Source organism: Rhinopithecus bieti, unplaced genomic scaffold, assembly GCF_001698545.2.
Source record: "Rhinopithecus bieti isolate Rb0 unplaced genomic scaffold, ASM169854v2 scaffold_26106, whole genome shotgun sequence".
In the NCBI taxonomy this organism is placed as follows: Eukaryota; Metazoa; Chordata; class Mammalia; order Primates; family Cercopithecidae; genus Rhinopithecus; species Rhinopithecus bieti.
In genome coordinates this window covers 1-13,488 of record NW_016811748.1, presented here as the reverse complement: position 1 = coordinate 13,488, position 13,488 = coordinate 1, and the positions used below count along the sequence as shown (strand labels likewise).

The 13,488-nt window shown below is 39.8% G+C and overlaps 1 protein-coding gene across 1 annotated transcript; it reads left to right on the top strand.

Annotated features, from left to right (window-relative positions):
• The first annotated feature begins 2,375 nt into the window (after positions 1–2,375).
• LOC108544041 (olfactory receptor 2T5-like) lies at positions 2,376–3,325 on the top strand. The gene is given in 2 exon segments (XM_017894967.1): positions 2,376–2,618; positions 2,621–3,325. Coding segments are annotated over 2 exon segments (948 nt in total).
• Positions 3,326–13,488: the final 10,163 nt, after the last annotated feature.

Here is a 13,488-nt window from a genome sequence, read left to right as displayed (position 1 = left end):
TTGTACTTATAATAAATCCCCAAGTTAAACATGCATTAAGCAATTTCCATAAAATTCAAACAAGTGGATAGAAAAGAATAAGAATGAACAGGGGGCCAGTCACTACGTGTGGACACAGTGTTCCCATAGCTGTCCCGTGTCCTGGGTGAGCTTTCTGAGTGGCTTAATGATAGTTATTCCCATTTACCAAAGTGCAGCAGAGATTTGCTTAGCAAACCCCGCATCTCCCTGCCCTCCTGTTCCCCTGAATTTACTGAGCAAATACCTTTTAGGTCTTCACATGTGCTGGTCACTCCTCTGGCCCTTGCTTCACTTTGGCCACAAATACAGACGAGATCAGCAGGTGTGTTTTGCAGTTTATTGGAATGTTTTAAAATTGTACACAGATCTCAGCCACCATTTGCCAGTGGGGACGGCATTTGAAACAAATAATCTACCCACCTACCTACCTACCTATTCATATGTATAGAAATATATAGACACACAAAATGTCTCAGATTTGTTGGATATTTATATTAAAGCATCAAAGCATCCCAGAATATTGGAACTTATGGTGAATTGAATGTCTTAACTAGTTTTCATAATTATTACATGAATACAAAATGTATTTGAAACTTGTAAATTCATTCCAAAATGTCCCTGCATCATAACCACAGCTAAAGTCTTCCCAGAAAGAGGAGTCACTCTGTCCTTATTCTTGACAAGGGCTATCAAAATTTAACATCTAACATGTCAGAAGTTGAAAAGTTGGAAAGGTTTAATTTCTTTCAGAGAAAATGTGGAAGAAGCTGTTAGGGATTATTTCAGAAAGGCCAGATATATTTTGTGTCTATTGCCTTTATTTTGTAGCTATTTAAAAATTCCACTTTAAATCACATTTACAAAATAATTTTTCCCTGAATAGACTGTGACCTCCTTCTTTGATTCATCTTCAGCATATAACACAGAGACAGGCTGTGAGTTCCACGGTCGAGAAGGAAACAGTGAGTTGAAGTCAGAGGCATCTCAGTGTTTGATTTTCCTCACTGCTTCTCAGTTTGTATGAAAGACTGATTGTGGCAGGCAATAAAACATATGATGTTTGCAAAAACAACTAAAGCCTTGTCTGAGAAACAGCAGTGACCCTCCAAATTCTAGTTCTTCCTTGCTGAGATTTAATGAGCTTTAAAATGAGTGGAGCTATAAGGAGATGAGGTTGCAGGACCACATACTAGACAGGAAGGACATGGGATTCTCCAAAAAGCTCTGCATAACCAGGGTTAAAATAAGAAATGTAGAACATAGTTATATATTCACCTGTGTGTGTTTACATAAATATATGTTTATATATAAAACCAGAACATTTACACATAAACACACAAATATAAAATCCAAAGTTTTTTTCCAAGGGGATCATGCTTTATTTTGCAGACCTTCTGCCATTTTTATTTTGAAAATCAACTTAAATGTATGAACAGGTACTGCATCTGGAGAATGGAAGTTAATGCATCTTATGTAATAATAATAGTAGCAACCATCTTAGGTAGGTTGTGCAGAATAGTATAGATATTAACTCTTTAAGAGTATATGTGTTTGTTTATCGGAAACTGTACCATTCTAAGCACTTTCATTACATTTCCTGACTTTCCCCTCATCACACCTGAGCTCAGACATGATTTTTATCCTTTTTGATGTAGACTGGAGAAAGGAATGGCAGATAGAGAAAAAGATGGAGCTATGGCTGGAGTCTGTGTGTGTGCTCCTTACTCATGTCCCTCAATGTCTAAAGGGTCCGTCGTGTGAGGACCCTTCCCTGCTCACGAGAATGTGAGGCTCGCTCCATGCAATCGTAGAACCTCACAGCACGGCCCGATCCTGGGGGGGAGGAGTTTCAAACATCTGGTCTAACTTCTTTTCCAAGTTACGCTTTAGTTACTTGCTGCTTCTTTCTTATATGAAATATACCTCTGAGTATTTTGAAGATGCTTATTTTCGTAAACCAGAGATGTTAATTCAGCCCTCTACGACAAAAACTCTAGAAAAAACGAGTTTGATTTATCTTTTTCAATGAGTCACATTTGTGTTAGCAGAGGAGGGTGGTTCTGCAAATTTCCAGTACTTGTTGATAAATGACGCTATCAGGAAAGTTGATGAATTTGAACCGTGACAACCTTACTATCAGTTACCAATTCTTTTGGCCTATAGTTGTGAATTCTTAGTTTGTTTTGTAAATTTGTTGTATTATGTCATTTATGTACTCAACTCCCCAGACCCGCGGGACTTACTCAGGTTAGCACAATCAGCATACACGAACGTGAGTACTCACTAAACACTTGTTACAAAGGGATGCGTTACACTAACTCCAAAACTCTCCTTGGTGGCCTAGGGGAAACCTCATGGCCAACACCACCTGGATGGCCAACCACACTGGATGGTCGGATTTCATCCTGATGGGACTCTTCAGACGATCCAAACATCCAGCTCTACTGTGTGTGGTCATTTTTGTGGTTTTCCTGATGGCATTGTCTGGAAATGCTGTCCTGATCCTTCTGATACACTGTGACTCCCACCTCCACACCCCCATGTACTTTTTCATCAGTCAATTGTCTCTCATGGACATGGTGTACATTTCTGTCACTGTGTGCCCAAGATGCTCCTGGACCAGGTCATGGGTGTGAATAAGATCTCAGCCCCTGAGTGTGGGATGCAGATGTTCCTCTATCTGACACTAGGAGGTTCGGAATTTTTCCTTCTAGCCGCCACGGCCTATGACCGCTACGTGGCCATCTGCCATCCTCTCCGTTACCCTGTCCTCATGACCCATAGGGTGTGTCTCTTCCTGGCATCGGGCTGCTGGTTCCTGGGCTCAGTGGATGGCTTCATGCTCACTCCCATCACCATGACCTTCCCGTTCTGCAGATCCCGGGAGATTCATCATTTCTTCTGTGAAGTCCCTGCTGTAACGGTCCTGTCCTGCTCGGACACCTCCCTCTATGAGACCCTCATGTACCTATGCTGTGTCCTCATGCTCCTCATCCCTGTGACGGTCATTTCAAGCTCCTATTTACTCATCCTCCTCACCATCCACAGGATGAACTCAGCAGAGGGCCGGAAAAAGGCCTTTGCCACCTGCTCCTCCCACCTGACTGTGGTCATCCTCTTCTACGGGGCTGCCATCTACACCTACATGCTCCCCAGCTCCTACCACACCCCTGAGAAGGACATGATGGTATCTGTCTTCTACACCATCCTCACTCCAGTGCTGAACCCTTTAATCTATAGTCTTAGGAATAAGGATGTCATGGGGGTTCTGAAGAAAAGGTTAACTGTGAGAATTGTCCTTTAGGAAATTGTGAAGTAGGAAATTTGGATATAAAGATTTATTTTCCTTTTCTCTACCCATCAGGTACTTAGGATTTTATCCCCATGTTGTTCCTTAGACTCTCATACAATGATGTCTCATCTCATTTTCATCTCATGTTGAAGAATTCTTTCACTGTGTGGAAACTATTTTGCCGTCCTTGTCCACCCAAAATTCTTATACGATTGTGTTGTACTAATGTAACATTTTTGGAAGTTGATAACTGCTCTTTAATTTTGTGAAAAAGTATTCAAAACCTTAGGAAATGCATACTGAAATATTTAGAGAAATAAAGGTCCTGAGGTGTTCAAATGATGAGAGAGAGGGAAGGAGGAAGAGAGAGGGGGGCAGTGAAACAGACTGAGCACAATGTTGCTGCCACAGGTGAGTCCAGGTGAAGGGTATGCAGGTAGTAATTGTACTATTTTTAATGATAGTTTTCTGTAAATTCCAAATCATTTACAAATAATTAAATACCAGGGTTTTCTCCCTTTTTGAAAATATTCTTTTCACTTGGTGGAATTGTGACATCTTAGAAATCATGCTCATTTCATTGTGTCTAATAACTACTGAGAAAATCCAGTCATTGCCCCTTCTTTTTTGAGGGCTACCTTTTTCTGCATGGCCTGATTCTGACAGCATCTAGTCGATATTGCCTCTCTGAAATATTCAGTGCCATATGGTATACTGAGGATGTAAGATCACATAATGGACTGCTGAAAAAATATTACACCTGAGTGGGAGGAGTTTTAGGGAAGGTTACCTGCCCAGGGTGATTCCTGAGCTGAGATTTCAAACATGTAACTTGTTATGCAAACAAGGAGTGATGTCATCAACATTCAATCCTTCATTTATTCAACAAACGTTTTGTGCTTTATTATAATTAAAAATAGCTAAATAAGATTAAATTTGGAATAGCACATGGCTACTTTTTCCAAGGAATTGGAAAAATACATGTAGTTGTTTATGCAAACAATGTAATAAAATAGTTATGATACTCAGGTGTGAAGTGTACAGCTCATAAGGACACTCTAATTCCATCTGTGACAGCTGAGTTCATACAAGGAGCTGAGAGGAGACTCTGCGGCTCAGTGCTGAAGAGTGACTAGAAGTTACCCTCAGCTGAGTGTGTGATAGTGGAGCCAGGGAAACATGCTCAGAGACATGCTGCTGGGGAAAAGCACAGCATGGGCAAAGACAGAGGGCTGACTAAGCCAGAGAGAGCCATGCTCCAGTAGATCCTTCTTTCTCATTTCATTGTAGCCTCCTTTCTTGCCCTTGTGTGGCCCAGGGTTTTAAAAACAATAGTGAGATGATCAGATTTGTATTTTGGAAATGATATTTGTGTGGTAATCAATTGGAGATAAAATCAATTGGAGACCAAAAACACGGAGACCAGGTAAATGAGAATGGTGATCTAAATGATGTTGATCTAGGTGGAGTCGACCATGCCTTTACACCAGGATAGGCTGATAGGAGGACATTTGAGGTGGGGCCTGCTGAACCTGTTACATAAAAGCACAGCTGTGGTAGCTGCATGCCTGTAATTTCCTAATTGACTGTCCAACTTGTGAATCATCAGGTGGTTTCAAAAGTACAGATTCCTCTTCTCTCACCACATCCAATTATTTTATGACTATAACAAAGATTCTGTAGTGTTTTGGAAAAAATACAAGAGAACTAGTTTTTAATATTTATCCTGAACTCAGACAATATAAAAGGCATACTCTAACTTGGAAGAGTTAAAGAACATGTGTCAACTCTCAATTTGCTGAATTATAATTATAGACACATTTGATGGTTATCTTGAAAACATATTTGTAACAGGAAATAAAATATAGCAAAATTTCTTAAAATGATTTTTGTAGAGTTTTATTGTGCTCAACATTAAGTTGTTTAGCAGATTAAAATAACCTGCCATAATATTTTTGGTAAGTCTTGTAACTACGAAGCAAAAACCTGTAGTACATAGACAAAGAATATTTTAAAACAAGGAATCAATGCATACCACTAGAAAAAACATCACTTAGCCCCAAAAGAAGATAGGAAGGAAGGAAAAAAGACTCTACAAAATAACTGGAAAACAACTAACAAAATTATTGTATTAAGTCCCTATGTATCAAAAGTTATCTTGAATGTAAATGTATTAAATTGTCCAATCAAAAGACATACAGTGGCAGAATGAATAAAAAATGCTACCTTCAACAGATTATTTTAACCTGCGAGGACATATGTAGACTGAAGTGAAGTGGTCAAAAAGGATATCTCATGCAAGTCGTAACCAGAAAAGAGCAGGAGTAGCTATGCTTATATCAGATAAAATAGACAAGTCCAGAACTGTAGAGAGACGAAGAAGATCTTATATAATGATTAAAAAGCCAATTCAACAAAAAGTATATAATAATTGTGACTATATATGCTCTAAACATTAGATCACCTAAATATATAAAGTTAACTATTAATAGATCTAAGGGGAGAGATAGCAATAAAATAATATTAAGAAACTTCACCACACTTTCAGCAATGGAAAGATTATCCAGACAGGAAGTCAACAATGAAATAACAGCTAAGTTGCGCTCTAGGGTGATGGACCTAAAAAGTGTAAGCAAAACGTTTTATTCAGTAGCTGCAGAATACACACTAGACTCAATTGCACATGAAACATTTTCTAGGTTAGGTCACATGTTTAGTATGGAAAAGACTTAAGAAGATAAAAAGATCAAGCATCGTTTCTGATCACAGCAGTTTAAACTGTAAATGAAGAATTCTCCAAAAGTTGACAAATAAATGGTGACTAAATAATATGCTCCTAAACAATAGGTGTGTCAATGAAAACATTAAAAGGAAAAATAAAAAGTTGCTTGAGGCAAATGAAAATGGAAAATTCAACATACCAAAACCTACAGGACACAGTGGAAGCAGATCAAAGGGGAAGTTTACAGCGATGAAGGGCTACATCAATAAAGAAGAAAGACCTCAAATAAGAAAAGGTAACATTGTACCTTAATTAACTAGAAAAAAGAAGCCCCAAATTAGTAGATAAATTAATAATCAAAGAAGAAACAAAACAAATGATTAAAAAATGCAAAATATCAGGTAAGTCTTTTTGTGGAAAAAAGAAGGTTAAAGTAAATCAGAAATTGTAAAAGGAAACATTAGAACTGAGGCCACAGAAATACAAAAGATTATGAAAGTATAATGAATAATTGCATGCCAAAAATTAGATAAACTGGAAGATATAAATTCATTGATGCATAAAACCTATGAGGATTGAATTATAAATAGTAAAGCTAAGCAAACCAATAATGAATTATGCAATGAAGCAGTAATAAAAGGCTCCCACCAAAAAGGAAAAGAGCCCAGGACAATATGGACTCACTGCAGCATTCCATCAAAAATGGAAAGAACTAATACCAATTCTTCTCACACGTGGGAATACGTCCAAATTCATTTTACAAGGCCAGAATTACCCTAATACCAAAGCCACAGAAGGACACGGGCACAAAAAAGGAACTACAGGTCAATATCCTTTGGGAACATGAACGCAAAATTCCTCAAAAAAAGTTAGCAAACTGAATTGAAAAGAACATTTCAAAAAGCATTCACCATGATCAAATGGGATTCGTCCCAGGGATGCAAGGATGCTTCAACAGATGCAAAATAATAAACATCACATAGCACATTAACAGAATGAATGATACAATTGTGTGATTAAGTAGATGGGGAAAAGCATTTGACAAAATTCCAAAACTCTCAACAAATTAGGTATACAAGAAATGTATCTCAACATATAATAAAGCCCACCTGTGACAAACCCACAGCTGACACAATACTTAACAATGAAATGTTGAAAGCTTTTTCTTTAAGATTCAGCAAAAAACCAGAATGCTCACTCTTGCCACTTTTATGTAACATAGTACTGGAAGTCCCAGACAAAGCAATTATGTAAGGAAAATAAAAATGTAAATAGGAAAGGAAAAAGTGACATGGTTTCTGTTTGCTTATAAAGTAATATTACATATAAAAAAAAAAACTAAAGACTTCAACAAAAACTTCCCTAATAAACAAATTCAGGAAAGTTTCAGGATGTAAAATCAATGTACACACATTAGAGTTTCTATACTCTAACAGCAAACTGTATTTTTAAAGTCAAGAAAGACTCAGGAGTTATAGCCACAAGATAGATGAATAGAAGATTCTCCGGGATCATTCATCCACACCCACAAAAGCACAACTAGAAACTATTCAAAAACAAGAATAACATCCTGAATTCACATGAATTCAGGAGAGGAAAAGAAGCTGTGTCTGGTCTTAGCCAGAGCAATTAGGCAAAAGAAAGAAACAAAAGCCTCTAAATTGGAAAGAAGGAAGTCAAATTTTCCCTGTTTACACATGACCTGGTCATGTATAAAAAAAATACTAAAGATACCAGCAAAGACTGTTAGAATTGCTAAATGAATTCAGTAAATTTGCAAGATACAAAATCAACATACAAAATTAGTAGCATTTATACATGCCAACAGTGAACAATCTGAAAGCGAAATAAGGCAATCCCATTTACGAAAGCTAAAGTAAATACAAAATAACTAGGAATAAATTTAGCCAAGGAAATGAAAGATCTCTACAAGAAAAACTACAGAACTCAAATTGAAGCAATCACAAACAAATGGAAAGATACCCTGTGTTCGTGGATTAGAAGAACTGATATCATTAAAATGTCCATCTACCAAAAGAGAGCTACAGAATTAAAGCAATCGCTATCCAAATACAAAAGATATTCTTTCCAGAAATAGAAAAAACAATCCTAAAGTTCACATGGAAGCAAAATAGACTCCAAATATCCGAAGCAATTCTGAGCAAAATGAATGGATCTATAGGCATCATACTATCCGATATACTACAAAGCTATTAAACACCAAAACAGGATGGTACTGGCATTAAAAAAAAAAAAAAAAAGTTCAGAGATTGAAGACAAAGCAATTGAATGAACCCAATCAGTGGGGGAACAGTGGCTCATGGCTGTAATCCCAGCACTTTGGGAGGACACCACGGGCAGATCACTTGAGGTCAGGAGTTCCAGACCAGCCTGGCCACCATGGTGAAACCCCATCTCTACTAAAAATACAAAAATTAACATGGCATGGAGGCACACATCTGTAGTCCCAGCTACTCGGGAGGCTGAGGCAGGAGAATCGCTTGAACCGGGGAGGCAGAGGTTGCAGTGAGATAGCAGCACCGCACTCCAGCCTGGACGACAGAGTGAGACTCGGTCTTAAAGGATTTTTTGTTGTTGTTGTTTCCTTGTACTTCGGGGTTTTTGCAGGTTAATGACTTGCCTTCATTCCTAAGTACCATCTGAGTAATTAATAATATGGTTATAAAGAATATCAAATGTCAGAATTAAATATTTTCAAGCTTCCCTCAGCAGCTCAAAGTTAAAATTTTTCATCCTTCTATGATCTTGGGTGTTTGAAATGGGTGTTCTCCCACTTGAACATAGGCAAAATCTAATTTCTCCTCTCTACCATATGGAATCTTGTTTAGTAATTATTTCTGAATTTATCCTGATGCCATGCATCATTGGTTTGTTATATCTAAAGAAGTACACAACTTTTTGCATTTTTCTGTGTCCTTGATTTCCAGAAGTTGTGACTGTGTTTTATTTCTCTGGAGATTTTTCCATCCATGTCTTGTAACGTTTTTAAAATTTTCTTTAAGTTGGCAATCACCTTTCTCTGGTGCTTCTTTGAGTAGTTTAATAATTGGCCTTATGAATCATTTATCTGGCAATTAAGGGGTATCTCCTTGGTTTGGATCCATTGCTGGTGAGCTAGTGTGATCTTTTGGGAGTGTCAGAAAACCTTGTTTTGTCACATTTTCAGAATTGTTTTCCAGGATTTTTCTCATTTGGGTAAACTATATGAGAGGGAAGATGTGGGGCTAAAGGGCTGCTGTTGAGATTCTTTTGTCCCGTGGGGTATTCCCTTGATGTGGTATCTACCCCTTCTTCTAGGGATGGCCTTTCTGAGAACCGAAGTGCAGAGATTGCTGTTTCTCTTCCACATCTAACCGCCCAGCAAAGCTACTGTGCTCTGGGCTGGTACTGGAGAGTGTCCGCAAAGAGCCTTGTGGTGATCTGTCTTCAGGTCTCTCAGCCATGGATACTAGCACATGCTGTGGTGGAGGTAGCAGGGGAGTGAAGTGGACTCCGTGAGGGTCTTTGGCTGTGTTTTTTATAAGTGTGCTGTTGGTCTTCAGCCAGCAGTTGATTCTTTCAAGAGTGCATCAGCTGCAGTAGTGTAGGGAAGACACAAGCTTGCCTTAGGGTTACCTGGGTAAATATGCAGATTTCTCAGGCAATGGGCCGGTCCTCAGAACTCCCATGAGATTATCTTTGGCTCCCAGGGTGGGTAGAGGAAGGCCATGAGGTGGGGGCAGTGTTAGGCCTGTCTGAACTCAGACTGTCCTTGGGTGGGGCTTGCTTTGGCTGCTGTGTGGAATTGGGGTGTGGTCCTCAGACTGATGGAGTTATGTTTCCAGGGGATTATGACTGCCTCTGCTGTGTCATGCAGGTTGCCAGGGAAGTGGGGGAAACCAGCAGTTACAGCCTTTACCCAGCTCCCATGCAGCACAAAAGGCCAGTCTCATCTCCACTTTGTGCTCCCAGTAGCACTGAGTTTATTTCCAGGCAGCTGGTGAGCAGGGCTGAGAACTTGCCCCAGTCTACCAGCCCCTCATTAAGAAAGCAAGCAGGGCTTTTAGGTCATGCCTCTCTGTCTGCCTCAGCTTCTGTGCTTGTATCTGCACCCCCAGTTTCCCCTCCCCAGGTTCTGTCCAGGAAACTTCACATTAGTCAAGATTATTACAAAATTGTTCTGAAAGTTTCCTTCTCCTTGTGGTCTTTCCCCAGTTCCACTGGCAGCCCTCCCAAGGACCCCTGCAAGACAAAGTCAGAGATGGCTTCCCTGGGGGCCAAGAGTGCCTACATAGCTCTTGTTGTTGCTTCCCTTACCTGCGTATTTTGCTTGGCTCTCTAAATTCATCTCAGCTCCACGTAAGATTAAATCCTTTTTCCACCATCTGGACCTTCAGGTTCCCCAGTGAGGATATGTGTCTGAGGGTGGAGCATCCCCCTTTTACACTTTCACACATTTTGGCACTCAGTTTTTGGCACGGAGCCTGCAGTGGCAAGCCTCCTCCTTCAAAGGGTGTGTGAATTCTCTTGGCTTTCCTGGTATGTCCTATGGTAGTCCTTGGTGCAGAAGTTCACAGTGTGAATCTCCACATGCTGCTCCGTCCATCCGAGTGGGAGCTGCAAGTCAGTCCTGCCTCCTATCTGCCGTCTTCCTCTTCTGGAGTCCACCAGAGGGACTATAAACAAACTATTTTGTTGGGACTAATAATCTGGTCCTGGCTTAGTGTGAAGTGAAGCTCACTCCAGGCCACTTCTCTCAAGCTGTGTTAATTTGTACCCTTCAGCAGTTTATGAGAGATTCATTTCCACAGGCCCCCAAATCTACAACTAGGGGATTTCGTATATCTAATCTGAGCAGGGACTTGGGTTCTACACAGAGACAGTGCAGAGATGAGCTGTGCTGGAGGCCTCACCTGTAGGTAGGGTCTAGACTGGGAGACAGGCAGTGGCCGACAGAAAGTAAAGGACACAAAGTGATGTCCTTCTCCACTCACTTCAGCTTTTCTCCTTCAACATTATTTCAGATGCTTCATTCCTGGCTTAACTCTTCATTCAAGGTGAGATATGGGAACAGGATCATGGGGGCAGGTGGTCCCAGCTGTGTGGAGACTTAGGGGAAGTGTACATAGCAAGAAAGAAGCCAGAATATGGGGGATAAGAAAGGAACAAGGTGTCTGTGGTGGTCATCCCATGGTTGAGATGACATGCGGACCCTGAGTCAGACTGCCTGGTTCAAATGCAGACTCTCTACTTGTTACCCATTTGATCTTGGCCTGTGGCTCTCTACTTCTTATCTGTTTCAGCGTGGACTTCTGGCTTTTCATACCTCATCTTCCTCAGTCCTTCATATGAAATCCCCCTAAAGTAGGAACAAAGCTTTGTCCACTTGCTCCTCCATCTTTCAGTGGTCTTTACTTAGGAACTGTGTGTTTAAATATACATGACACAGGGTTTCTCCCACTCCCCTGAGCAGGAACAAGCTGTATCTGTATTTTGCACTGTACTCACTCCCATGCTAAACCCCCCCATCTACCTCCTGAGAAATGAGGATATGATGGGGCTCTTCAGAAAGCTCTGGGAACACATCAAGTCTCTAAACAGAACATATAAATATCAATGTGGAAAACAACGGTAGAGGGCCAAGATGCAAAGACTCCAGGAGCATCTCATTTTCCAGCATGCAGAACGTTGCTCCATCTTACAAGAAAACCATTTGGTTCAATTTAATTTGAATTATTAGTTTTCTCATAAAAAGAGTAAGAGCCAGACACAGTGGCTCAGGCCTCTAATCCCATCACTTTGGGAGGCTGAGGAAGGCGGATCACTTGAGGTCAGGAGTTTGAAACCAGCTTGACCAACAGGGTGAAATCCCTTCTCTACTAAAAATACAAAAATTAGCCAGGAATGGTGGTGGGCACCTGTAATCCCAGCACTGGGGAGGCTGGTGCAAGAGAATTGCTTGAGCCTGGGAGGCAGAGGTTGCAGTGAGCAGATAGAGTGCCACTGCACTCCAGCCAGGGTGACAGAGCAACTCCATCTCAAAATGAATAAATAAACCAATACATAAATAAATAATAAAAAGCTTAAGAACTTTTTATTAAGTAGTTCTAACCATTGTTTCGAAATGGCTGAACCCAACTGTGTTTCTCCCTGAAGCTAGATGATAAGCATAGACAAAGTTCCAGTCTTCTCTCTTTATACCTGCTTTAGCCATTTCTCAGTGTCCTTTGAAGTTCTGCTCTGTTCAGTGTTATTTGTGCTTCAGGTATTGCTAATCTCCACTGTTGTATCAGCTTCCTAGGAAAGACAAAAGTATGGTTTGTCAGGGGCAATACTAATACAGTAGATTTTCTTTTCTCTTCATTGCTCTGGAAATCCCAACATGTTGGCTTATTCTCTTTTCCTGTCTTGGGTGGAAACTTTCCTGGTAATTCTCAGATAAGCAATAATTCAGCTCATATATAATACAAGAAGACTTTCTCTTCTCTAATAACTACTGCCAGCCTTGAGTAACAGTACATCATCTACGGGTGAGCAAGGAATGATAGGCTTCTCTCGACTTTGTAAGCTCATCCCAATCTCACTAGCTCTAGCTGCATACTCTTCCTTGAGTCAGTGCAGGTGGAACTCAGGGGATAGAGTGGAAGTAAGGAACTAGAAAAGCCTTACCTACCTGCCACCAATACAGAGAAGCTTCCCTCTGAGTTTTGATAGTTTTACTATAATATGTCTTAGGGGTAGTTTTGTTTTGTATTGAACCTGACTGGTTACTTTTCAACTCATTGTACATGGTTATTTACATCTTTTTCTAGGTTTGAAAACTTTTCTATTTCTTTATATAGGCTTTCTGCCCCTTTATCATTTTCTTCTCCCTTCTTCAATGACTCAAAAATTTGCTGTTTTGTTGCTGTCCCATAAATGTCATCAGTTTCCTTTATTATTTTTCATTTTTTCCTCTTCTCTATTTTCATATAATCCAGATTTGAGTTCACAGATTCTTTGGCTTGATCCATTCTGCTGTTGATGGTCTCAACTGCAGTTTACATTTTGTTCATTGTATTTTTAAGCTTTAGAATTTCTGTTCGATTTTTAAAATTATTTCAATATTTGCTAAGTTTATCATTCTGGTCACATTGTTTTCGTCATTTGTTTCAATGGTTTCTGTGTATTTTCTTGAAGTTTGCTGGGCTTCCCTAAAACTGTTATTTCAAATTCTTCATCAGGCAATTTATACATCTCCATGTGTTTGATTGGTGATGTATGCTTTCTTGATTTTTCTTGCTTCTGTAGTCATGCATGCTTCCATAGTCATGCATCTAATAGGTACTTATTCCTGTCTTTGCAGATTTGTTTTGCCCTGAAACATTCTTTAGTAGTAAGCCTGTCTAGAGATTTTGATGCAGGTTGTCTGTTGTGGTCCCTAAGCTCTAGATTGCTGTGGTCAGTGCAGCTC